Source organism: Ammospiza nelsoni, chromosome 8 (genome assembly GCF_027579445.1).
Source record: "Ammospiza nelsoni isolate bAmmNel1 chromosome 8, bAmmNel1.pri, whole genome shotgun sequence".
NCBI classification, from domain to species: Eukaryota; Metazoa; Chordata; class Aves; order Passeriformes; family Passerellidae; genus Ammospiza; species Ammospiza nelsoni.
The window spans coordinates 19,198,846-19,224,972 of record NC_080640.1 but is presented as its reverse complement, the minus strand read 5'-3'; the positions used below and the strand labels follow the sequence as shown (position 1 = coordinate 19,224,972).

General features: G+C 41.3%; 1 protein-coding gene across 3 annotated transcripts in view; it reads right to left on the bottom strand.

The window, feature by feature from the left end:
• Nucleotides 1-11,156: 11,156 nt before the first annotated feature.
• PAX2 (paired box 2) overlaps nucleotides 11,157-26,127 on the bottom strand; it is an 85,139-nt gene continuing 70,168 nt past the window's right edge. Inside the window, exons 8-11 of one of the 3 annotated variants that reach the window (XM_059477594.1) lie at nucleotides 25,230-25,439; nucleotides 21,459-21,560; nucleotides 15,535-15,621; nucleotides 11,157-13,636 (exon numbers count right to left, since the gene is read on the bottom strand). In XM_059477594.1, coding sequence (XP_059333577.1) covers nucleotides 13,560-13,636; nucleotides 15,535-15,621; nucleotides 21,459-21,560; nucleotides 25,230-25,439 — 476 coding nt within the window. In that variant the 3' untranslated portion in view covers nucleotides 11,157-13,559. The remainder of the gene's footprint in view (nucleotides 13,637-15,534; nucleotides 15,622-21,458; nucleotides 21,561-25,229; nucleotides 25,440-26,127) is intronic. The other 2 variants (XM_059477593.1, XM_059477596.1) reach the window with 2 other exon arrangements.

The following is a 26,127-nucleotide window of genomic DNA, read 5'->3' as shown; positions in this document are numbered from 1 at the left end:
TATTTCTTTTTTTTAGTTTTGTTGTATTATCAAAGCAAAATACAAATGAAGATGTAAAACACAAGAGTAAACAAACAATAATCAGTCAAAATGGGCAATCCATACTCAAAGACAAAACTAGAAAGGCATTTTTGACAATATCAGAGATATTTATAGAGACTGACAACTCTCCAGAATCAAGACTGTTCTGAGATACTTTTAGTTTTGTTTCCACTCTCTCCCCTCTTTTGGTGGAAACTTCATATCTAGCACTGTGACCCAGAGCAGGAATTTCCAGGAAGGCAGTAATTTCAGAGAATTCACCTCCAAGGAGAAGATACATTCAACATCACCCAAATGTTTCACAACAATGCTATTTGGTGGCCTTTTCTCCAAAAGTATTTTGCTGTTCAAAGTTTATTTTGTTGGGAGCTCTTTGAGGTTTCTGGAGGGGGCCAAGAGCCCACTGTGGTACCTGTTGTACAAACACAAAGCAGCAAGAGAATTTCTGCTGCAGACAGTAATATCTACATCTAGTGAGAATGATCAGCTGATACAGACAGAAGGAAAAGCACAATGAAATAGCTGGAGACGGGGTATAATTTAAGTTTGTTTTGATTTATACTAAAATTCAAAAGAAAGTTGAATGGTGAATATGTAATCTAGTTGGTAGAAGAACAGGATGAGTTTTTCCTAATCAACCTAAACCCCAGAGCTTTCAAAGAAGAGCAAGTTAAGCATAAATGAATTAATTTATGTGAGTAGATAGACATGAAAATCATGGATAGGTTTTCAGGGGGCTTTAACAAAAAAATTCAAAAAAGCTAAAACTCATTGTATAATGTGCAACTGAGTGTCCAAACACTTTTCAAAGTCTTGTAGTGAAAATACTGAACTGTACATATTTACATACCTAGCTCACATTTGAACTCTTTAGAAGAGCTGGTCACAACTGCAGAGACTGAGCCTCTGGAATATTTTGACAAAGGAGAAACCAAATAACAAAAGATTATGCAGTTCAGAATACTGGCCAGTATCTTGCAGTTGTTGGGCAGTGAACCTACAAAGCAGAGTCCTGAGGTGGGAATAAATCATGGAAGGAATTCCACTCCTGCGTGCATCCACAACAAGAAAAGATGCTTGTGAACAGGGAAGGTGCTGGGCTCTTGGTGATTCTGGGAAACCTGTGATGTTTGGTTAGATTCTTCAGTATGAGTTACATTTTAGAGAGCTGCTTTTGGAATCTTGGCTGAGTGTCTCCCGAAACACTTAAAAACTTTATGGACATTCTTTGGCCTATTGGTGTGCTCTCTGTTAGCACTTTATTTCCACAAAACAGCCTTATAAAGTTTCTCTTTTTTTGTCACAGTGTTTTCCAGTTCATTTGCATAGACATTGTTATGTATTACATGTATGTACTCCCCTGCCAGAATATGATGTAGCAGGTAGAAAAGCTGTGTTGAAAATTTATTATCTCTTCTTTCATTTACTGTCACAAGAATCTGTTAAAAAAATAATCAAAACAAAAAAAGAAAAAACCCCAAACCAATTGATGATAGTTCCCTTTGCTTTTATCCATACCTGCATAAAGAGCAGGAGGTTCCAGCTGGCAGAGCTGTTGAGATTTATGTGCTGTTCCTTTGCTGTCAATGATCAGGTGAGCAGCTCTGAATGAGTCACTTTCCCTTTCAGTTTTCTCTAATGATAAGTAGGCTGCTCAGGACAGGAATGATGTCTTACTGTGTACGGTGCATGAGGCACAGAGTCATTGTCTCAGGATCTGTAGGTGATATTAATATGGTTGATAGTCACAGTTTGCAATGTTCCTTTCCAAGGTTGCAGCCTGTGGCTATGCTGCTTTGTGTATTCACTCCTTACTCTGTAACCTGCCTGCTAAAAGCAGTCTTTTAGCAATCTGTTCAAGACCTTAGACACCGAGGTACAAATTGTATTTTGGCCTTATATGTGTAGCCCAGCAGGTGTGTATATGAGGCTAACTAGTATCACCTGGTCAATATTTTACCAGATTCATCTCACATGAAAATCTGTACTATGTCCAGTTTGGCAAGTCTCATACACCCAGTAAGTAAGAATAATGATATGACCTTTAATATTGTAAAGAGCTTTTTTGCAGTTTGATTTTAGGCTTTTTGTCTTTTGTTTTTGAGCCTGTAATTGACACTGGATGGTAGAACCAAAAGAACTCACAACTCTTTAGGAAGGCTGAGGTTTCAATCTTTTATCACATATCCTTCTTGGAGCAAAAGCACAAAACTTTGATGAGACTTGCATGGTAACTGTGAGAAATAGTCATGTACTGTATTCTGATTTTGAGAGAACTGTTTGGCTACTGCCTTGCCAAGATAATTACAATGATTCCTGCAAACAGTGTAAGTCACATATGAAGGCAGGGATGTTCTGAGCAAAAAAAGTAGAAAAAAAAAAGGAGGTACCTGAGATGAGGTTTGTGATGGGGTGCCTAAGAGGCAACATAAATCCACCATCAAGCAACAGTTCTGTGGAAGAAAAAGTTCCTTGATTGATTTAATAGCAACCTAAAGCAAGTATGCAAATGAGAACATTTAAAAAAATAATTTCAAATCAGTTTTTGGAAAGCAAAAGAAAAAAATAATAAAGATTTGGCCTCCTTTTTTGGGGCAGACAGCAGAGTTCAGAATTTTCCAGTGAAAACTGGACAAGTTGAGATGTCCTATGAAGTTCTGCTCTCTCTGGGGTTTGTTCCCAGAGTATCATCAGCTCCTAAGTGCCAGCTCCTCTCAGGTCTGGTGGAGTGAGCTATTGATCTTTGCTGCCATTTTATTCCCTCTTTTATGCCTTTATATATGAAATACTTCCTTTGAAATGCAAACAGTTTGCAAACCCCTTCTTTCCTAGCAGAGAGGTAAAAATACTTTCTCTGCTTCTCCTCAGTGGCTGACCAGATAGGCACAGTGGCACAGCAGCTTTGGAAAGGGGTTTGGAATATGTCCTGTCTCTCCTCTGGTATTGTGGCTTAGTTCCCAGAGCCCCAGGGATATGGCATGTCATATTTACTGCTCCTTTTAGCCACCAGAAAACCTGCAGTTTAAGAAATCAAAGTGCTTGCTTAAGATGTGAAAAAAGCATTTCCAGAACAAAAGGTGATGCCAGTTCCTTGCCTCCCACCAGTGCTATGAGGAAGGAGCCAAGCTGCAGATTGTACTGAAAGTGAGAAGGGTAAACTCCCCCTTCCTCCTTTCCCATGCCAGCCCCAACCCAGCCCCCAATAAGGCTTCATCTCTCTGGGAATGGAGTCCCTCTGAGCATGATGCTGAGCCAGAGGAGTGACAGGTGCCTCCTGATATGCCTAAATGAGAAGAACCAATCGGAGGAGCCTGCCCAGCTTTTGTTGTCATCTGGCTTTGCTCACGAAAGATGAGTTTGATTGACAGATGCATCAAGGTTCACAGTTTATTGGTTTTTGCAAAAGAGCCAGATCTGCCAATTTAGACAGGGGAGTGACACAAAACTTTCCATCTAAATGGACTAATTTTACCACAGGGAATTCCCAGGCAGAGCGCTCCAAGGCAGGCGCAGTCCTGTTTTATATTTTAACAAGGACTGAATGACAAATATAAACGACAGTTCTAGGCTGACGGAACATCAGCATTTGACACTTCACAGGGGAGCGGTGAAATAAACAATAGGCAGAGAAATTGAATTAGAATCAGATGAGAGTCAGCTAGAGAGGGCGAGGAGGGCCTGATTCTCTACCAAATCATTTTTAAAATAGCAAACTGAATACTAAGTAGCTATAACATGCTCACATCCTGGTTGATTAGGAAATTTAACCTACTAGCATATTATACTTGCTTGATGTTAATGGGTTGCTGGACAAAGGTGGATGATGGTGTGTACAAGGAGTTTCTGTTCATGATGGTGCAAACCCCTTCTGCTAATCTTACCCTGTTACTAATAGACTACCAAGTTAGAGAGCAAAAAGTATTACAGGTTGATTTAATTTCTCTCCTGTTCCCTCTGGCACATTGCCTGCAGAATTCTGTCCAATCTCCCTGTATTCTGGCACTTACTAAATTTTGGGTACCCTCCTTTGTTGCTTTGGCTCAATTATTGTACTACTCTTTTTTTTTTCTCTGGGACTTTTCAAGTTCAAACAGGCAATTCACAACATTTTAAGGAGAATGATTCTGTGCAGAGTCTGTCTGGAACTTTCTGACTGTGAACTGTATTGGCCTGAGAAAAAAGGTTGACTTAGCTGGTAGCATTAGCAAGCTGTTATCCTATTTCTGCTCAGTTTTGATGGGAGATAGGATATATAAACTTTCCTGATAGGTCAGACAGCTAACTGTTAGCTAGATGTTACTGGTTAAAATTTGGGTTCCTGGATTTTATGTCATGTTCCGTGATATGAAGCATATCTAGATAAATGATTTTCAATCTTATTCAATTAGCAAAGAGTAAGAACAAAAAGCAAGCAGTAGAAGAATAACTGCTTGTACAGTCCATCTCTGTCCACAAGCTTACCTTTCCCAGTTACATTAAAGGCATTTTCCTTAAAAATAAACCAGTGATTTTAAAAGTGTACACTAAAAACTACTGGTCTTGATGTTAGAGAAAGCAGCATGAAAATAGGGGGCTTTGGGTTGATTTGCTTGAAAATGATGATTTGACTTTCATATATGAGTCTGTGAAGTATATATGTGGAAGCTGCCTGATTATTTAGGCAGTGTAACTAACCCTTGCTGGTGTATTAAAGACATTCTAAATGCAGCTCTGTGGTTTAGACAGGATTCTCATGGATGCTAACACAGAAAAAAAAAAAAGCTTCTTTCTTCTGTGAAGAGAGGTTCTCTACCTGTGTGAAGTTTCACCCTGTTCAGTCCATTTGAGTTTTCTGTGTAGATTTTGTTTGTCTTCCTTTTGTGGATGTTCAACAGGATGTGTTTGAAATTAGTCTCAGGTTAAAAGTCATTACAGAATCGTAGAATGTTTTGGGTTGGAAGGAACCTTAAATTTTGTCTCACTCCAACTCACCTGCAGTGGGCAAGGATGCCACCCTCTAGATCAGGTTTCCTCAAGCCCCATCCAGCCTGGCCTTGAACACTTCTTGGGATGGGGCATCCACAACTTCTCTGGGCAACCTGTTCTAATGTATCACCACCTCACAGTCAAAATTACTCCCTAAAAATCTAATCTAATCTAAATCTATCTTCTTTGAGTTTAAAATAAAACCAAACAAACCCTTCAAAACAGTCCCCTACAGCTTTTCTCCCAATGGTCAGAAGCCACAGAAGGTTGCAGTTTCAGAGGGTCAGCATTTGCTTACAAATTGCAGAAAAAAGTTAGGGTGCTGTAGTAAAGATGTTGCCTCCTTCCTGAAACTTTCTGTTCCTTACTAAAGGAGACTGTGAAGAACAATGAAAACAGTAAGGACAGAGAAGTTGCTTTGAATGTGTGAGGGAAATGGAGTAGTGTGGAGAAGCCACTAGTACCTGAGCATGGAGTGTAGGGTGCTGGATGCTCTCCCCAGTGTGTGTAAGAAACACGTGGGAGGTTATACCTGGGAGGGTAGGAGGAGAGAAGGAGGAACAGAGTTTACAGACAGTCCATGTATTCCTCATTGTGAGCAACATCAGGGGTCAGCATGCCTGGGGAAGAGCTGGCAAGGCACAGAAAGAGATCTTGAAAGAAGGGCCTGGCAAGAAGCAGCCAAGGTTCACAAGAGGGGTTCTCCTGGTACATGGATAAGAACCAGTGGAAAACAGTCCTTTCCAAGCTGCTACTACAGAATGAATTTCCAGGTAGAATTTTGAACCTGAAATTATCAAATAGGCTTTGGATGGCATCTTCCACCAAAATGTCACACAGGAGAAAACACCCAAGCCTTTGATAAGCTTTGGTATCAGACCAGCCCTGTCAGCCTTGCCAGGAGTTGCTGGGCCATTTCCAGGTCTTGTGACATTTGAGCTGCTTCCAAAAGCACTGAGCCACAAGGTCCCTGTGATGCAATGAGATGCTTCCTTTTCACTAGAAGTAAATTTCTGGCTCTTACAGAGGAAGAGGCACCATTAATAATGTAGCTGTAGATGTCCTGAGAACACTGAAACTAGAAGTCAGATAAACATTCTTTTGTATTTATGTTATATTCATGTATATAAATATACATATATACAAAATGTTGTTATATACAAATTACATTATTTCTAAAGTATCTTGTGATTTTTGCCTGTACTTGGATCATGATTTTTAAGTATGAAGTGCTGACAATACAAACATTCTTTACTTCGCTGCAGACGGGGCCTGAATCATGTAAGTTAACTGTCCTGAGGATTTTTCCAGTTTTTTTCTAAAGAAGAGAAAAATTTATATACAGACTGTTTATAAGGCATATCTTCATTAACTGCTACTTTTTTAGCGAGTGGATCCTTCCCTTAATATTTTCAAGCATTTTTCTTTGGACACAGACATCATTGTATAGGTTTGCTAGACTATAGTTTTCAGGATGGTCTTTTTCCTTGTTCCTTTCCACTGATGTCATGTTTGCTGTTCTTCCATTTTTGCCCCTCCTCAGGTTTTTACGGTTTTTCAGTACTGATTTTGTGTCCAGTATATTCATCTGCTACCTAAATGAATACCTTCAGATGTGTATTATCTTTTCTTGCCTACACTCATTATTAAAGAGTGTATTTAAAGAAGGTTGTCATCATCTCAGAGTGTTCAATCTTTTCTTTATTTTTCTTGTCAGAGTAATCATAAAGAGGATTTCTTTACTTAGTGTTGTATAAACCTTCACAATATCATTTTCCTCATTAGGAGACAGACTGTGGTGCTCTTTTTAGTTCTATCATATAACATTTTCACACTGAGAAAACTCCCATTGACTATGCAGAATTATTAAAGGAAAATAATACTAGTCTGAATGGTGGAAATAGTTCTTTCATGCAAGTATTTATTTTTGCAAGATATATAAGTTCTTGAAAGTTGCAAAAGTTTTGCTGTAGTTCTACTGCCAGTTATGGAGACTTACACAGGAATGTCAGGGCAAAGATCTCTGGGCTGTATTTTGTGATACAAATGAGATAATCATGCTAGTTTCTAAATCATTCTTATAAGATTATTTTACCAGGATGAATTTTGAAAATCCATTTTGTGTTTGTCTGACACATCTATCTGGTGATTCTTAGCCTGTCTTTCACCTCTGACAGTGAATGTACATTAATAATTTCCTTTTATTCCAGTCAATTTAACATCTAGAATTCATCTATCAATTTTCTTTTTGATTCTTATCACTGAAACTTTGGTAGAGAAAGAGAATTCTGATGCATAAAAAGTGTCCGAATTGGGGAATCCAGTTTTATTCCAATTTTGAGTGCAAGCCTATCCCTACATCACATCCCAGGCCTGTCTCTCGCAGGCAGCAAACCCTGTCAACTTGAGGCCTCCAACTTCAGGAGAGTTGCCAGGTAGTTTTGCTGCAGTATTGTGAAAACTTTTGCAGTCTGTCTGGATTTCAATGAACTGACTTTCACTTACAGAAAATGTCCTGTTGGGGGATTTTCAGCCTATGCTATTAATACTGCAAGGGAAAAATAGAAAATAAACAAAAGGCAATTTAACTCTCTGATGAGCAAAAATATTTGATTTCATGACAGCACTTAGGGCAGACTTGCCTTAAGATACACATGCACTGGCAGAAAATGGGGCCCACTGGCTTTTATGAGGAGTTATGAAAATATTTTATAATGACTAAAATTGTAGGAGCAAAATGGGTTTGGCCTAGTCTGACTTCTTGCTACATTTTTAGTCCACCTCTACGACCTTAAACTGTACAGGACTTCCTGGAGAACTAATGCTTAACTGAGGAGGAATTGACTGAATACCTCAGTATTTGGTATGTTTATAGCATACCAGAATATAATGCCCAGCTTTTGTTAGGTGGATGACGAATAGCTTGGAGAATGGGTAATTTATGACTTTACATTGGGTTTTGTTCCCCAGTTCATCTAGACAGAGTCTCCCAGTTGGGCTATGAGGAATGGGATTGAAGAGGGAGGAGGCTCTGCGTTTCACTCCACATCTTTCTGATGTTGTGGCTACCCAATAGCATTTTGATTTTTCGAACTACCTGGGGGTACCTGATGTGTTATGGATCATTGGGAATCAATTGAGTGAGATCAATAGAAGAGGGAGTCCTGCTGGCAATGCACAGGAGCATGTGGTGGCTGCTGGGGGCTCAGAGGCTGGATTGTGCTGTAGGGTGTTGCAAGCATGTGCAGTGCCGTCCATCACGCAGCGTGGTGGAAGTTAACAATCATAATGTTGTTTACACGGTGCCCAAAGGGTGCCAGGTGCAACAAATGTAACTTCCCAGAGACCTCAAGGCGAATCTATTGGAGAGTGAAGTGTTGTGGGAGTGGAGGAAGAGAGAGAAAGAAGGAGAGGGGAAGAGAAACAAGCCAGAGGCCACAAAAATGACATAGAAAAAAAAATTTGCTTTTATTTCTCATGTGCACAAAAGAGAAAAGAAAAGAGTCAAACAGAACTGAAGTGATGAGGAAAAGCCAAGAGGGGCTGCAGAAGCCTAGAATGGATGTGACCCTGCACCTGGCACTGGCCCCCTCCCTCCCTGGTCTCACATCTGGCTTAGCCTGGAGATCATCAGCAGAGCTGCTCTACAGTTACATTTGTTATCAGTTCTGTAATTGTTGGTTTGGTCCCTCCTTCCTGCTTTGCCAGTTTGCCACCATCCTGGGCTCAGCCAAGGAGCACTCTGTGGTAATTGTGGGTCCCTCAGAAGCCCTCACTCTCTCAGTGCCAAAGGGGGCAGCTCAGCTGTGATTCTTATTTCTTTTTCCAGAGGGGTGCTTTTCCTTGGGGACAAAAGGGTAGAGTTTTTCCAACAGTTCAGCAAAACAAAAATTCCTTTAGGAAAATGTTAATAAGTATATATAAAATTATATTCAAGAGAAGAAAGAGGTGCAGGGCTTTTTGCTTTCCTTTTCTTGTTTAACATCCTCACATTTATGTTGTGATTAATTCCAAAGTCTTACTCTGAGTTTGATTCATCGCTACTGATGGGTCAGACAGCATGCAAACTTCTCCCTGTTTCCACGGCAGGGCTCATTGCCACCAACCCTCCCCAACAGATTTACAGGCCATAAGTGTCAGCTTTACTGCATCCACCTCATGCAATCCACCCCACATCCCTTTGGGCCAAAGGGATGAGAGCTTCAGAGGGCAGGACTCAAAGGTACTGCCCAGTTTGGAATGCCATGGTCCCTGTTGTTTCCAGCCAAGCACAGCATTTGAGATTTGGTAAGATTCTTTCCCCATGATCGAGTAGAGACTGAGGACACCCAGTCTCACAACATTTCTGCTTGGTCCATTAGCTAAACCAAACATAGCAACATAAGAATGACTTGAGAAAAAAGAAGTGAAGGGAGAGCTAAGGAAGAAGAATAAAGAAACAAAGAATGATTTGTGTGAAAAAGAAAAACAGAAATGTCATGGAAACATTAATTATTATTCACAATAATGCTTAAAATTTTGATAGAATTTTCTATCCAGAATCTCAAAGCACTGAGCCAGTGCTAATTAATTCAGCTGTGCAATCCCCCTGTGAACTAGAAACTGTTGTTATTCCCATTTGACAGTGTTGGAATTGAGGTGTTTGGGGAAGTTAGAGTTGACAAAGGTTTTCTAGACCCACAAGGAGAACTAGGATGTTTGAGATCCCAGAAACCTGTTCTCATATCAGTAATGCTCTTCTCTCCCTGGATAGAAAAGCACATTGGGAATAAGAAATAATAAAAGAGAGGGATAGAAATTGATTGGAAAGAGAGTATGAGAAAGAAATGTGAGAAAGGTAAGAGACAGCAGAATGGAGGAGAGGTTTGTGTTATAGGCTTCACTGGATTTTGCATAATGATTTCTTCCTCCAATCCTTGTTCTTTTTCCTGTAACATTTTTAAAAGGAAAATAATTAAAACCCCCCACCTATAGCAAAGCAGCTGTTGGCCTGTTGAGGAAAGGGTCCTTACAAGGTTTGGCTGTTCCCTCAAGTTCTGGATTTGTGCTGTGCTTTATTGAACACATTGTTTTGTTTTCAGTGAGCACAACGAGACTTGCACAGTACACACAGCGTGTTCCTTATCTACAGGATGAGACGAGGCTGTTTTAATAACTACCATGATGAAGATGGAGATGAACTTATATACAAGAGGAATTGCCTTCACATTACACACATTATCTTCCTACAAAGCAGCAATTGTTTTTTGCAAATAACATAATATTAAATAATTGGTAGAATTTTTGCGTTTCCTGCATAGTCCAGTCTAATGGAATCTAGATGAATATTGATGGTTTTCTTCTGCATAATATCACCACATAAATCCCCATGTCAGCTACTAGACTTGGGCTATAATACTGCTTTACAATGCATCCACCGACTGTAAATCAAAACAACCAACACAAGAAACTCTTTGGCAAATGTAATTCAGTACATTCGCATGAGGGTCTACAGATGGTGGTGGAAGAGGATTAGACTGCCCAGTCCTTTGCATAATTCTGCTTTTCTTTGTATTTTCCTGGTCAAACTACATGCTGTACTTATGAACTTTCCAGACCAATTCAATGCCTGGTGGAAATCCTCTTTTACCAGTGGAGTTAAACCAGCAATAGATTTGGCCTTCCAAGAGTCAAATCAAGCCAGCCATGAGTGAGACAACTAAATTCTGCTTTCAGACTCTAGCTCATGTCCACAAGTTTAGTGAAACACCATTAGAAAAATAAGCATTTCTGAGCTTCTGGCTTCTCTCAACCTGGGCCCTGGGCTTCAGGTGGCCAAGTGTGAGTTGTGACACTCCTTTTCTCTAGCTTCCTCAGGAGCTTCTCTTTGCTGATCCTGGGGTTTCTTGCCTGTGCACTACCTCCTGAGTGAATCTGTATGGTGCACAAGTAGAGCAGAGGTTGTACTGAGAGACTAAAAGAGAGACCATTCTAACAGGGTTCAGCATCTATCTGGTGTCTGTGAAGGAAAACAGAAGGAGTGGTGAAAGCATTTGTTTAGAAATTGAACAGAATTTTCTTCTCTCACAGAGTAAGATCAGACAACAGGCCAAATTCTGGTTGTGGTGATAGTGTAATCACTCCGCTATATGAAGCAGGTTACTCAGAGGTAAGATGTGCAGAATGACACTTTTAATAGATCAGAAGTAACCTCTTGGATTTTATTCTGTACAGGAACAGATTTTAGCTCTATATCTTCTATGTAAATGTCCCCCCAAACACCCTTATTCATTTGGGCACCCCATTAAAGAAGACACAGACCTATAATCAGCTAAAGCCATGCAGCGGCTGAAAAAGTTAAGTGAAAGGGGCCTTTGGGATCAACACAGCTGTTTACTGAAGGTGGATTTCATACATACAAGTTAAACTTGGAGACAGAATACCAAGTCCACTACCACATCTCCTCAGAGGCTTGGAACTTTGGATTTTATACATGATGTTGGCTGTAGAGATTGCTCCACTGTTCACTTTTATGCCCTTTGGGGGTTTTATTCTCAATCCTGTCTTTGTCCATGGACAATAGCCCATGAGTTTTATCTGAAACATCTCTAAAACAACAAGGATCTACTTTGGCAGACTTGGTGCCCTGGGGACAGGCTATAGCTGCCTTCATGTTTTCTTTGAGTAATTTTGAGGAAGTGTCAGTGCAAGGAACAGTTTATGAGTTTGCTGACAATACAGGATAATAAGCATTTCTATTGACATTCAGCCTTTGCAGAACAGTGTTTGTCCATCAGTTGTGAACCAAAATGAGCAGAGAATCCCTTGAGAATCATCAGGTGAGCATTTGGGATAAGGGGTAGATATTAGGGTGCACAATACAGGATTGAAGATGAAAAGATGGGACTGTATATTGGGTCTGGCTGGTAGGATGCAAGCATATGGATTTGAATGGAGGCCTATAAATTAGTAGGTGTATGAGCAGATGGGTGGGGAATCAAAGGGGGGGCCCATATAGCAGGGCTGTAATGGTTAGAAAATTAGGTGTTGAGCACAGATAATGACATGGTTGTCACCAGCAGTGGAGATCTGGAGAATGGGTGTTGGGCATATGTAAAATTGTAAAAGTTGGGATGCGGGTGAATTGAAGTCATCACAGGTACAGAGTTTAAGGTAAAAGGACTGAAGGCTAAGGACTAGGGAACCAAGCAATTATCCCAGCCAATCCTGAATTTGTCCATCTCAGTCTCAGCTGTCCAGAGGGCAATCAGATGGGCCCACATGAAGCCCCACACTTTCCACCACTCAGCGCAGTGAGAGCGCAGCTGGGCTTGTTTTCTTTGTTTGCCAACCAGTGACATGGAAAACGTTTGTTGCCTCAGAGTGCTTTTTTTTTTTGTCGACTGATGCATTTGGTAACTTTGTCAGATGTGACTTGTCCATACTGCTCCCCAGAGACAGGATTTGGGAAAGGAGGGGGAGGAGGAGGCGACTGGGTGGAGCTGGCATCCAATCCTCTCCAATACCATCATCCCATTGTAGTGCAAAACAGAAAGGAAACAAAACCCTAGAGTGAAAGAGGAGCATCAAACGTCAGAGGAACTCTGTCTGCCATTCAGGTGGTGGGGAGGGATGGGACTTGGAGTTTTATTTTTGTAGGGTTTTTTAATTATTATTTTGGTTTTTTTGTTGGTTTTGTTTGCTTGGGTTTTTTAGAAAATTGGGGATTTTTTTGTTCCTTTTTACAGACCTTCATGACAAAGCATAAAAACACAGTTATATTTATATATCTATTTATATATTTCTTCATTTCGTCGGTTTGTTTGTAAATGTTGCTCCATTCTCCTGTCTGAGCTGATTGTGTGTCACAGAAATTGTGGGTGTATGTGTGAGGTTCTTCCCAACTCAGGCCTGCAAAGTCACCACCTGTGAGGTGCAGCCAACTCTGGGGGAATCCATGCTGGAAAGTGGGGATGAGGTGCACAGAGAAGCCCTCATGGGGTGCAGATCTTTACTTGGTCCTTTCTTCATTTGCCAGATGGGCCAGGTGCTGCCATCTTTGCTCTAGCCAGACTGTTCCCTCTGTCCAGGGAAAGAGGGTGAGCATCACAGGTTACATAAAGAGTCCACCACAGAAGAGTATATCTTTGGGGAACAGTGTTTCACAAGCGGCATTCTCCCGTGCTTCCCTGGCCCTTACCGCTCCCAGAAAGGGGTCCTGTAAGGCAATGGTTGCCAGCTGCATTGCTTCCCAGTGCCCCTGGAGTCCTGGAAGCTGAGGGGACTTGGCATGGCTGAGCTTTACCCAGGGGTGTTGGAGGGCTCCTGCAGGGGAAGCCACTTGGCCGCAGGCTGTTTCCGCGGAGGCGGAGGGCAGGGGGAATGAGGGGGTCTCAGTCTCGTGTGGTGAGCGTTCGGTCTGGCGCCTTCGTGGCGAAGAGGAAGGAACTGGACTGTGGGGAGGAACGGAGAAGGTCTCTTCACCCTTCCCAGGGATGGAGGGAGGTGATCAGACAGGTACAATGTGGAGGCCTAAGCTGTCGCCCTGCAGTTTCATGTGGTTTCCATGGTAACTAGTGGCGGTCATAGGCAGCGGCAGCAGTGGGAGGTGCGGAGCCCCGGGATGTGGCACTATAATAATAAGGGGAACCTGAAAGTTAACACAGGAGAAGAATGGACTGGTTGAAAGGACAAACAGTAAACAAAAAAAAACCAAAACGAAACAAAAAACAGAAACAATCAAACTAAGAAAAGAAATTAAGGACAACTGAAAACAAAAAGAAAGGTAGAAAGAAAGAAAAGCAAAAGAACCAAAAGAAGAACTTGGAGACTGAGCTCCTAATGGGATTAGCGAAAGGCAGTAAGTGGAAGCCAACTGAGGGCCATACTTCAGTCGATACATGCTATGGTGGCCTCTGGATAGGACACCCCTCTACGGCAAGGAGATCTTTTTGCATCCTCTGACAATCAATGAATAAGCCCATGAGCATTTGTGCAGGTTTTGGCTGGGGTAGAGTTAGTTTTCTCCACAGTGGCTGGTAAAGGGCTGTGTTTTGGATTTGTGCTGAGCACAGGGTTGATAGTACAGAGATGTTTTTGCTATTGCTGAGCAGGGCTCACATAGAGCCAAGGCTTTTTTGCTTCTCCTGCTGCCACACCAGTGAGGAGTCTGGGGATGCATGGGAAGGAAAGAGAGACAGCTGGGACAGATGACCTGAACTGGCCAAAGGGATATTCCAGACCAGAAAATATCCTGGTCACTATCTGAAAACAGGGGAGGAAGGAGGAAGGAGAGATGTTTGGAGTGACACTGTCTATCTTCCCAAGTAACCATTGTGCATAATGGGGCTCTGCTCTCCTGGAGATGCCTGCCCATGGGAAGGAGTGAATTCATTCCTTGTTTTGCTTTGCTTGTGTGTGTGGCTTTTGCTTTTAAACTGTCTCAGCCCAGGAATATTCTAGTTTTTATCCTTCCAATTTTCTCCCTGATCCTCCTGGTGGGAGAGTGAATGGGTGGCTGCATGGGGCTTGGCTAATGCCTGGGGCTAAACCACAACAAACACTGCAGCACGATATGGCACACCTCATCCATAGCCACAAAGAAAGTGTCAGGGCCAGATGTTCTGAGTGCATCTGACAAAGTGACTTTAAAACCAGTAGGGGAGAAAAGAAACAAAATTACAGTGTTTTATTAATTGGGACTGGGGTCACAATTGGCATGGAAGCTCTTTAGATGGTTATCGAATGTGTGTTACATAGTGATTGATTATTAAGATCACATTTACTGCAGTTTAACGGCACTGGAATAAAAATGTGCATCTATTATCCAGTTGTTAAACCTCAGTAAATACATAGATAATAATCTCAACTGATTTATTTTACATATAGTAAATATCTTCCTATTCCCCTGCAAAGAAATGTTGTATTAGAAGCTAATGTCTTATAGGAAGTTTTTTCCCTTCTGAAAAAACCCTTGACTATTTCTGAGCATATCAGTGACTGGAGATGGATATATATCCCTGCATGGGAACTCTACTGACTATTATAAATCTTGTCTCCTGCTCTAGACATTAGTCCAACTTTGTCCAGTAGGAAGAAATTCTATGAGATTTAAAGATTTCCTAGGAATTGACTCTGGATTTAGCCTGGGAGAGGAGTGAAACCTTACCTGAATTTTTAACCAGGCCTTGAAAGTATGCTGGTTGTGGCTTAAGAGTAGCAGAACCTAAATTTACCTTTTGATATAATTTGTTGATGTAAGTGTGGATGCAGCCCATGGAGAAGCCAGAGCCAGAACTCGAGTTCTGAACTGTCTCATGAAAGAGGAATCCACTTCAGAACTGGTACAAAATATGCATGCGGTATATACCCATGTCAAACTGGACTGGAGAGTGAGGAAAAAGGCCTCTCACCTGCCCAAATACTTGAAACCCCTCTTCAGAAACAAACAAACAAACAAAGAACCCAAAGAGAACAAAGAAAAGAAAACAAAGAGACAAACAGAAGGAGCGCGAGGCTGGGGGCGTGCTGTGGGAAGGAGGTACTCACTTAGTAATGCAGGGTTGCTGAACCGCCAGGCCTCGTTGTAGGTCGTGTACTGAGGGTGGCTGTAGGGATTCCCTGAGAACTCGCTCCCTGGAAGAAACCAAGGAAGGTGTGAAATGCAGTAAGCAATAAAGATTAATGTCTGCTGTTCCATCAGACCAGTGTTCATGCTGAATCCATTTGCCAGCAGGAAAACTGGAGCATGTAGCTTCCTTATCTAACTGGAACTCTTCCATTCAAGGCACTGCTGTGCCTGTTCAGTGCAAAGTTGCTTACCCATACCATTAAGCATCACAAAATTGACATCTTCACAATCAAGAAATCAGTTCAAATTCAATAATACAAATAAATTATTTAAGTGGGGTGGCTTTTCTCCTTTTTTTTTTCATTGCCTTCTGTCTTCCAATTCTCAAGCTGCAGTAGGACTGCATATGCAAGTTTTTATGCACTTAATTATCAGCTTTCTTATCAATAACATTGAAGGTTCTCCAGTAGCATCGAGACAGCAGGCATGGAAGGTTAATGGGACAAGCTCACAAGAAACTCTTTGGAGCTAGCAGTGCTGTTGATAGCAATACGTATTGCTAATTTTTTTTTTTTATTAGGGTACTGAGGGTGATGGCATAATTGTGAAGAAGAGTATCATTCATTTTTGGAAATGTTCTGAGTTGGCTGTGCTTAGATACAAAACAAAATGGAAGACACATGAATCACTTTCTTTCTTACTCTGGATGATGGTATTAGTCAGAAAAGTGATTCATACATGATTAACCTCTCTTTTATGCTTAGTTAGTGAATTATAGAGAAAGCTTCCTGCATTCTAGCTCTGGAAAATGTTTTTCTAATGATTAGCACTTTAGGTACTGTGCTGAATCTGAAAGACAAGTTGTGCTACAGCTCCCCTTTTCACATTAGGAAAATGGGCCCAAAACAAAATACTTCCAAATTTTGTGACCTAGTAACGGCTCTGAACCCAGATGTGAATGGTGCAGAGTCTTCCAAAACATTCAGTTTTATTGTGCAGAAGGAGTTGAGTCTCCCTGTTTCTTAGAAGGCTGTGCAGGGTATTTGGTAACTGAAGGGGTCTGGTGCTGCATTCAAAATAAACAAATCTCCAAACTTAAACATGTATGCTTCTCTTATGGAAAATCATGACATGATCTGATCATAAGCTCAATTTAATGTAGTATCAACAAACTGTGGACAATTAAGGCCATGTGAAAGGCCTTATGTGCTTAGAATACTGTAGGTATTAGCTTCTAGTCTGCCTGAAGGCAGAGGTGGAATTGTTCAAACAGAAGTGTTTGAGAAGCACCTGGCAGTTCCTGCTAGATAGCATGGAAGAGGAAAAGAAGGTAATGCAAGATGGGATGGATGCCTGTGATACAATTACCAAAGAATGTCAATTAATTATGGCATAATCTCTGCAAATCTCCTCTCACTGGAGTATTAAAGCCAAAACCACAGATTCTCAGATGGTGGAAATGAAGTCTGTTCAAGTTAGGGGATTTGCACTGCTTTAAACTTGAAGAGAATCTTTCCAGCAAGGTTTTTAGAGGTACTCAGGGTGATAACCAAAGTACTCAGTGCAAAATTGAGTATGAATCAAACGAAATAATAATCCAAAGATATTTTAGTCACAGGAGCATTTAGTTTCAGTATAAAACCTCATTTTGTGTGAGAGTTCTTGCTAACTACTGTTTTAGTGATGATAATTCAGCATAATTCCATAGCTAGAAACATCCTGCAAGGAAAATTGGCAACTAGCTAGGAAGGAATAGGTGAAACCTGTGAAGATGACCGTGCAATGCACGGTCCAGATTTTTCTCTACTGAATTGACTTATCTCTGGAGTATACTGGAATTGGTTTGCTTCCCAAAGAAGGAGAAAAAAACTATCCTTATGAGAATTTCTGCTTTTGAAGTGTTTCATATGACATAACTGTATGGAGAGACATTGTTCTGGTATTTCAAGACTTTTCTCTCACTCCCTGCTGAGTTGACACACTAAACTGTTTATAGTGTTGCTAAAGCATGGGTTAAGCACAGGAGAAAGAGCCACAGCTATGGAGCGTGGGGAGGAGGGAGGGCAGCCACTGGAAACAGTGTTTATTGACGAGGAGTGAAAGCATGCATGCAGCAGGATAATGAGCTTTTGAGCTCAACTGTGACCAAGAGGAACTGAGCTATCGCCTTCCCCGATCACTAATGAAACAAGTGTAATTTCCTCATCAACATTGGATTCTGTTTAACGACTCCCTGCCGCTGCCGTCCCCAGCCCTCTGCAGGCTCTGCACTGCTCTGTGTAAACTTCAGTTCCTGCAGTGGATGCTGACTGCACTAAAACAGTTTGCAGAAACTTGATGTCCTTTCTGGGAAAGAGGAATAATTGAGACAGGAATCAAAGGTATTCTGTTACCTTTGTGGGAAACTTCTCTCAGATGTGTAGGTTAAGTGTAGCCCAATACCTGATTCATCTGTCTGAGTGACTAAGCCCTGCTTTTCCAAGTGTGTGCTCAGGACCACTGGCCTTCGTCCATGTTTACAGCCTGGGACCTGAAGTTACAGGAAGGGCAAATGCAGGGATATGTATCTTGTCATCTGCATAATCCTCAGAGACATTTGCATTTGTTGGCCATGCTGCATGAATGCAGTGCAACAGGAGACACGGTTTTCTCTAGACTATGTGAGTAGAAGTCTAGTGAAAGGTTGTCATGGGTAGAAAATAGCAGCTTTGATTAGCACTGGTTAAGCAATCTTCTCAGAAACAGTTTTCCATTGGAAAATGCTGTCTCGTTGAAATGGAAATGTCTTGCTAAAGCTTGTCAGCTTCAATAGAGTTTTGGAAAGAAAAGTTCTGAAGTTATTGCAAATTGAAACAAAGTGTTATGTTTCAACTTTCTTGTTTTGTTTCATTTTGCCTTTCTTATTTAATTTAATTTCCTTTCAGTTCTTTCATTATTTTAATATGCCTTGACATCTAGAACATGTTGATGTTATTGAAATGTTTCATCCTGATGTTTGCAAACTGAACTGTTGCAGGGTTCTGACTCCTCATACCAATGCAAGATGAAAGCAAATATCAAGGAATCAGAATTTTGAATGGGTTAGAAATCTGATTTCTGAACAGTTGTGTGTTTTGCTCTGCACCTTTGTTAAAAGAGGACAGAGCCTCTTTCCTATGTTTTCTCACATCTGAACAATAGGTTTGTTTGCATGTTAGTGGCTTTCTTAAAGATACTTCCTGAGTAGTCATATTGCTGGCTTCTTGTTTCCAGTGTAGTTAAAGCACTGGCTTCTGAACTTTCTTGGCCTGAGGGCACATAACAAACCATTGGCATCATTGTATTGGATTGTTCAAACTGGGCTCCTGACAGAGGTTGCAAGTCAGCACAGAGGATTGATCTCAGGAGGCCTGTATTCTGTGCAATCTGTGCTCAGGGAATCTTTACTAACACTATTTCTTGGCATCTGTATTTAAATCTTAATGGTTTAGTCTTCTAATACAGAAATGATGAGGCATGAAGTGAGCCTAGCAGGTGGCAGGCTCAGAAAAAATAAGGGATATAGTTTTCACAAAATATGTAGTTTAGCTATAGAACTTTTTGCAAAAGGTTTCTGTGCATGTTAAAGTCTTATATGGGCTCAGGAGACATTTTTTACATTTTTAGATGGAAAACCTATCAAGGGTTTCATATTAAATAGAAATAAATCTGGCTTAAAAAATTTCTTAGCTGCAACACGGAGGCTTGGAGATCTTTCAAGAAAGTACCAATACATACTTGCTCTACTCTTACACCCTTCCCCATATTTCCCCTGTTGGCCCCTGACACAAAGTAGTGGCTGCAGAGGTCTGCAGAGTGACCCATTAAAGGAAAATCTTCTGTTTCTTCCCAGGAAACCTCTTTATCTCCATCTTGTTGGCTTCAGTCGCACTAGAAAACAGGAAGAAAAGGGCTTCCTGGCTGGGTCTGACCAGTGGGGTATGACTGAAACAGCCAGAACCTGATGCTCTGTTGAAATATGCAGTAACTACTGCAGGATGCCCAAGCAGGCCACTGGAAAAACTCCCTCTGATTAAATGTTGACATCAGATTTAATGTGAAGGTATCCATTTGACCAGAATAATTTTTTTTAACTTTGAAGTATAACTTAACTTTTTCTTTGTGTATTATTCTATTCATTTTGTTTTGGGGAATATTTCTGGGTTGCCTTTTTTTTTTGAGGACACTACTATCTTATATGCAGCCTCCACATCAAGGAGCTGAAATACCTTATTCTTGGATAAGTGACCCCTGATATTAGTGGTCTTAAAAATTATGTCCCAGTTTAGGAGTCAGTATCATCCTTGTAATGACGACACTAAACTTACATAGTAATCACTGAACAGTTTCTACTCAAAGAGCCAGCTGTTTTGATCTTATTAATAATTTCCATATGCTGTGACCTCCTATAAGTTTTGATCAGAAATGATCTAAATATTGCCAACTGAATTTACCTATTGTTACTTGGGGGAGTTGTGTGTGGGGTGTTAATTGATCTTATGTTGTCTTAGTGCATGTCTGATTCTGGATAATGAATCCTTCCTGAATAATTTAGTGTAGGACATCCCTAAAATTTGCCACCAGAATAGGTTGCCCAGAGTAGTTGTGGATACCCAGTCCCTGAAAGTGTTTAAGGTCAGGCTGGATGGGGCTTTGCACATCCCCTAAAGATGTCCACTGATGACAGGGTGGTTGGAACTAGGTGACCTTTAAGGTCCCTTTCAACTCAGGCAGTTCTATGATTTGTCACTTTAAGATGTTAAGACTTTGACCTGAAAACATTTCCTAAGAGTTATATTTTCACTGTCCTCACTGATGTTAATGTTCATTTAGCTATCTATTCTGAGGTCTGGGTCAGAGTTAAGTTAGGCTTTCCACTCGTAAGGCCTGGCAAATCATATGATAGTTTAAGAGCTTTCTGTCCTCAACTTGTTGCTGCTTTAGTTCTGGACTCATCCCTTCAGAAGCAGAGGCTGCAGAATGGCTGTGTACCTGCCCTTTAATCATCACAACTCACAGCCATGGGCCGTGAAAAGCAGAAATCAGTGGCAGATGAGTTCTGAGTTCGGAACTACCATGTCTGAGAAAAATCCTGCCTCTTCATTTATCTACTGGGGACAACTGTCATCAGAGGAGAGTGGGCAATAGAGCCTGAGGTAATAAACTCCTCAATTTTCCTAGAGTAAATGGTTCTCTCTTCTTCTGAAAGAGTGGGAGAATCCAAATGCTGAGATAAGGTATTTCTCCAAAGCATTGGGTATCAAAGAAAGTTCGTCTTTGGATGTAGGATTAGGTTGGTAATTTCCTGGACTGGAGGCACTATTTTACAAACAGGAGGTGGTTAAGTAGTTGGTTGCTAAGAGTGAATAGTTAGTTTCTCATGAAATGCTGTTAATAATTTCTGAGTTCTTAGTAAGTTTAGGCTATATAGACAGTAGGTCTTCAAATACTGCAGGTATTAAATTGCCATTGATAATTTTCATCTTGATGGCCATGGATTTAGACAAAAGGTGAGGTGTCACCCTTAGTTAGTGGATAGGTGAGTATCTTGAGCCATGAGCAGTACATAATAATCTGCATGGGTCATTGGAAAATAATTACATTAGTTAATGAATACTAGGGTTAATTAATTACCAATTAATTGCCACAGGTTATAGCTAGCTAGCTGCCCATAGCAGCAGTGAATCAGTTACTAGGGGGAAAGAGATACATTACAAAAAGGGTTGTTAGCTACATTGGTTATAGGCTCTTGATGGTTTCTTTATGAAAAGAATAGCTCTTCATGTCAGCAAAGCAATAGCCAAGCCAGCTGTGAAAGCTCTCACAATGCTGGTAAGCGTTCAGACATGTGTGCACCATTACTGAGGGCTGGCAGCTGACTTACCAGGAACCATTCCTGCAAGAGTTGATGTTGGGTAGCTGCCTTGTCCAGTTGGGGGAACATGGGGTGGGTAGCCAGGCAAGGTGGTGCTTGCCATATCACGACCTGGAAAGGGAGAGAATCAGGACAGGTGATCAATACAGATAAGATCTTTCAATATTGATTTGGTATCATCTCTTGTCCCACTGTCACATGACTTGATAGGCAACTGCTGCACAGCCTTCTCTTACATGAGTTCTGTCTGCTCACTGAAAATTTTGGGTGAAGATTGGGGCACTTTTGATCTCACACTGTAAGGATGGATGTAAAAACTTAGCTTTGATGAGGCTCAAAAGAATTTGGTTTGATTTTGGATCTATTTTAACTAAATCAAAATGGCCTTGATCTGCACAGAGAGTGGCAGCATATTCATTGCCAGAGTAGCTGAGGTCCTGTCTATATGCAGTGGATGCGGTTCCAAAACTGTGGTGATGTTGCTTTAGGGCATGATCAATGTGCAAGGCACTGGGAAGTGATCCAAGAGTTTTCTGTGCCTCTCTTCCCACCTTTGTAATTCACCTGCATATGGTTTTAGGCAAGTCACTTTACCTCTCTGTGCTTCTTTTTGTGCTGCAAACTCTTTGGTGCAAGAGCACACTTTTAGTACATTTGCATAGTGCTTAACATGAGACCAATAATGGTTGGACTCCTTCCAGGTATTGGTGTACTATATGTAATAATAGGATCGTGCAAATTAGTTTGAGTCTCACTTCATTTTTATCGCAGGTACAAGTGTTTTTGTTTATAATACTTTAAGTTGTGATAACTTTTCATCACCAAAGAAGCAGAGAGGGGTGTGGATTTGGTGTACGATTGTAGATTATTTTTCCTCTCTTAGAAAGTGCAGCTGGGGGTTTCTTGGTTGATGCCAGAGGCATTTCCTCATTTGGACTGGTTAGCCTGAAAATGGGCCAGCCAGAAGGGCATTTGCTGTTAGTGCTTATTGCATTTAAATGAACTAAAATAATCTCAGAAGCTGCTGGGAGTTTCAAGCCAAAGCAAAACAAAACAAACAAAGAAAAATAAAACAAAACAAAAAGCTAAATAAATTAAGATAATCTTTCCCCCACAGCTGCTGAGAGATTTACAGCTCAACCTCCAACACTGCCTACTGAGATGTCAGCCTGTTCCAGGCATCAAAAGCCTTTCACATTCCCTAGGTGAACTATAGCTCACCAAGAAGTTTGTGCTATTTGTTATTCTTTTGTTAAATTTTGTCTCTCCTGGCAAGAGTCTGATTCACCTTTAGGAGTGACAGGCTAAGTAAAGCCCATTAACACCACTGCAGTCACAGGAACCATGCTGGGATATGCCAATGAAAGAAGAAGTGTTTGGTTAGCTCTACTACCGGCAGAATGATAACTGATAAAAGCAGGCCCTGGAACAAGCATGAACCTTGGCTGGGGAATCAGAAATAATTAACAGTTACAAGGCAAAGCAAAAACTAATAAGCATGGAACATTAACCTGAAGGGAGGAAGTTTCTCTGGGATGAGGTAGGCTAAACCAGTGCCATTGCTTTCACAGTTTTAAGTAAGGTTTACTGAGGTGATTTCCTCAAGAAAACAGAAATGCAAGTTCATTCTTTCTTCCAGAAGAGGTTCCCTATCAGTGGCTGAAGGACATAGTTTATGTCCTCTTAGACAACCGCTAAGCCATTTTCCAGCCACTCCCCAATACTGATAAAAATAAATACATAATGTATCAGGGATTAATATTCTACACTCTTTTACTCTTTTATCGCCATCATTCCTTTAGTGACTTGTTGCTGTATGTTAAACTTTATGAATAACACCTAGTAGATGTAGTCATATTTTTCTCACTTTGGTTTAAGGCAAGAAACTTTTATGCTTAAAAATCTTGTGCTTTTAGTTTCATTTATTGACTAACCTGAGAAATAACAAGTGATGAGTGAGAAAACAGTGTCACTGAAAAGTTAGAGATAACATTATCTAGCTGCAGGCAAAATTAATTCATTTTGACGCTTTCATTCAGGTGGGATCACATATACACTTACTCTGCTACTTGATGTGTGCACATATGCCCTGTGTTTTTATTCAGACATGAGCACACAGAGGTTGATGTTCAAAACTGAGCATGGAAAATTTGTTGGGAAGTGATCATTTGTCAGAATCCCAGTCTTGAAAAAGAAGATAACAAAGAAGTACTTTATCAGTAACATCAGTAAGACTCCCACAGAGAAACTCTTCAAATGCTGTTACATACAAACAGGCCCCTTCCATAACCTTCTGTCATTACAAACAGGTAGACAGGATTATTAAATTCTTGTACTGCAGGGCTATGGCAAATCTAGCTCATAACATGCTTCCAACTGCAGCCATTCTTCTTCCTGCAAGAACTTTCTGAGTGAGGAACAGCACTTGAATCACTGTGACATTGCGCTTTTGAACATTTTTGTTCCAAGTCTAATTCCCTCTAAGAGTCTTAAGGCATGTGCCTCTCAAGAAACACAGAGCCTTCTAGGCTAGAAGATGGTCATATATAACAGTATCCCCAGATAGATCTCTGCTTTGGAGCCATTTCTTGCCTTAGGAAGTGCCCAGAACTCAGAGGCTCTTACTGGCTGCAGTAAGGTAGGACCAAGATGCTCTTATGAACACAAGCCTTCTTACTTGCTGTTTTCCTACATGGAGGTTTAGAAATGGAAATCTCACGTGACAAGACAAAGGAAGGATATTAAGTCAAAAGAGAAAAATAATATAGGAACATGAAGAAGGCAGAAGTAAGAAACACGTTTCTTGAGTGTTAGGAAGAAGATATGTTTCTTGAGTATTAGTGTGGTCTGCACTAAGTCTTATCTTTTCTGAAAAAGCCCAGATTACATTGTTTGAAAAATAGTCAGTGGTCACCCAAGACGATACCCACTATTTCACCCAAGTCACCCCTGAGATTCTGCAGCAATGTTGCTTCTGTCACCTTGTTCAGGAGTTTCCCTTAGTACCTACCTGAAACTTGACCTTCCTCCTCATCTTTCCCTCCTGCCTGCTGCTCATAAATGCTGCCATCTTCTGCAACCTATTTCTTCACTTCTGCTCTTCTCTTAAGGGCCACCTGCTCTTCCCTTAAATGCTACCTCAGCTCTGTATTCCTTTGGCTGGAAAACACAGTCTTTCACACATCCTTCTTGCTCTTGACATTCAGACATGATGCTGGGTTTCTTAACTGCTTGATCTGCTGTGTGCAGGCGCCAGCTCACATTGACACTCCCAAATCAGGTGACTCAAACACTGCTCACAGCACAGCTATGGCAGTGCTCACCAGCTGCTCGTGTCTATTTGATTTAGTATCTGCAACCCATGCTGAACAACCCAGGCAGGCCTAGAGCTGGCTGGAATCTTCACGCTGCTGTCATCTGCCTCAGGCTAGCTAACTGTATTGTGCCTGCAGTACATGCCTACTCATGGCTATTGAGTCAACACAGGATTTTGCTGTATGAATGTTTCTATGCTAAGTCCCAAACCCAATCCAATTGGGACACCCAGTCACTTCTAGGTAGCTTCTTTTCCCATTTTATTTTATAAAGAAGGACAGCCATGAAAACTTTTGATTTTTCATGGAGCTGAGAACATACACTGCAGATGCAGACCTGGAACATGGTTGCTCTGGTTCCCACTTGCACTCAAAGAGCTTGCAGCATTTACTTGCCTCCCCATCAGACGAAACTGAACCCCTTGCCTACAGCATCCCCGCTCAGTTTGTGGCCAAGGCCGGTTACCTGCTATCAGAGGCTGGCTGCTGGACTGCCCAAAGTGGGCACCATGATGAAGGAAGGCACTGTAGCAAGGCGTGGACGCATCGTCTGAAAGGGCCATGTGGAAGGGCTGAAGATCAGCCTGCCCAGAGCCGACCGGCGTGGTGGGGGTGAAAGGGGTGAGAGAGGCTCCATGAGGCTCTTGCTTTATACTGAGGGGAGAGGAGAGGTTTTCTGTGGTAGGGTAAGGGATGGACACAGACAGACAAAGGGAACAGGGGAAGGAAGAGGAGGGTGGGGAAGGGAGGAGAGGAAGAACAAAATGGGTAAATGAAAATGGAGTGGTTAAAATCTACAGGGAAATTAATTTTAAAACAAAAATAAAAATAAAAAGGCTAGGAGTAGAGCAGAGGAGCCAGTGCTGAGACAACAGCAGTAAATATGCCTGGGGGCTAGGCTCAGACTGCAGGAATACCTCTGCAGAGCAGCAGGAGATGAGGGGAATGGAGTGCAGTGGCAGAGGGGAGGAATGGGAGGCAAGAAGAGAAGGAGGTGAGGGAGGGAACATGCAGGAGAGGGAGGACAGGAACAAGCATAGGATTGGGAAGAAGAATGCTCTGAAGCTTTTGTGCTCCCTTTCCTGCTGCTTTTTTTTGCTGGCCAAAGGCATATGAAGATGCTACGCTTACACAGTTTGGGCCCAAGGAAATGCACCACTTTTTCTCTTCAAACCCAAGGTAACCTTCCTCAGGAGAGTAGCCTTGCTATAAGCATCTATTAAACAGATTGCTGGGTGTAATGGCCAAAGCTTCTCTACCCAATTTCATAAAAGCTTGACAGAAATGGTATAGGTGGAGTTTGAGGTTAAAATACAAATGGGACTGTGCAATTAATAGGTGGATGGACAGATGGATCAATCAAT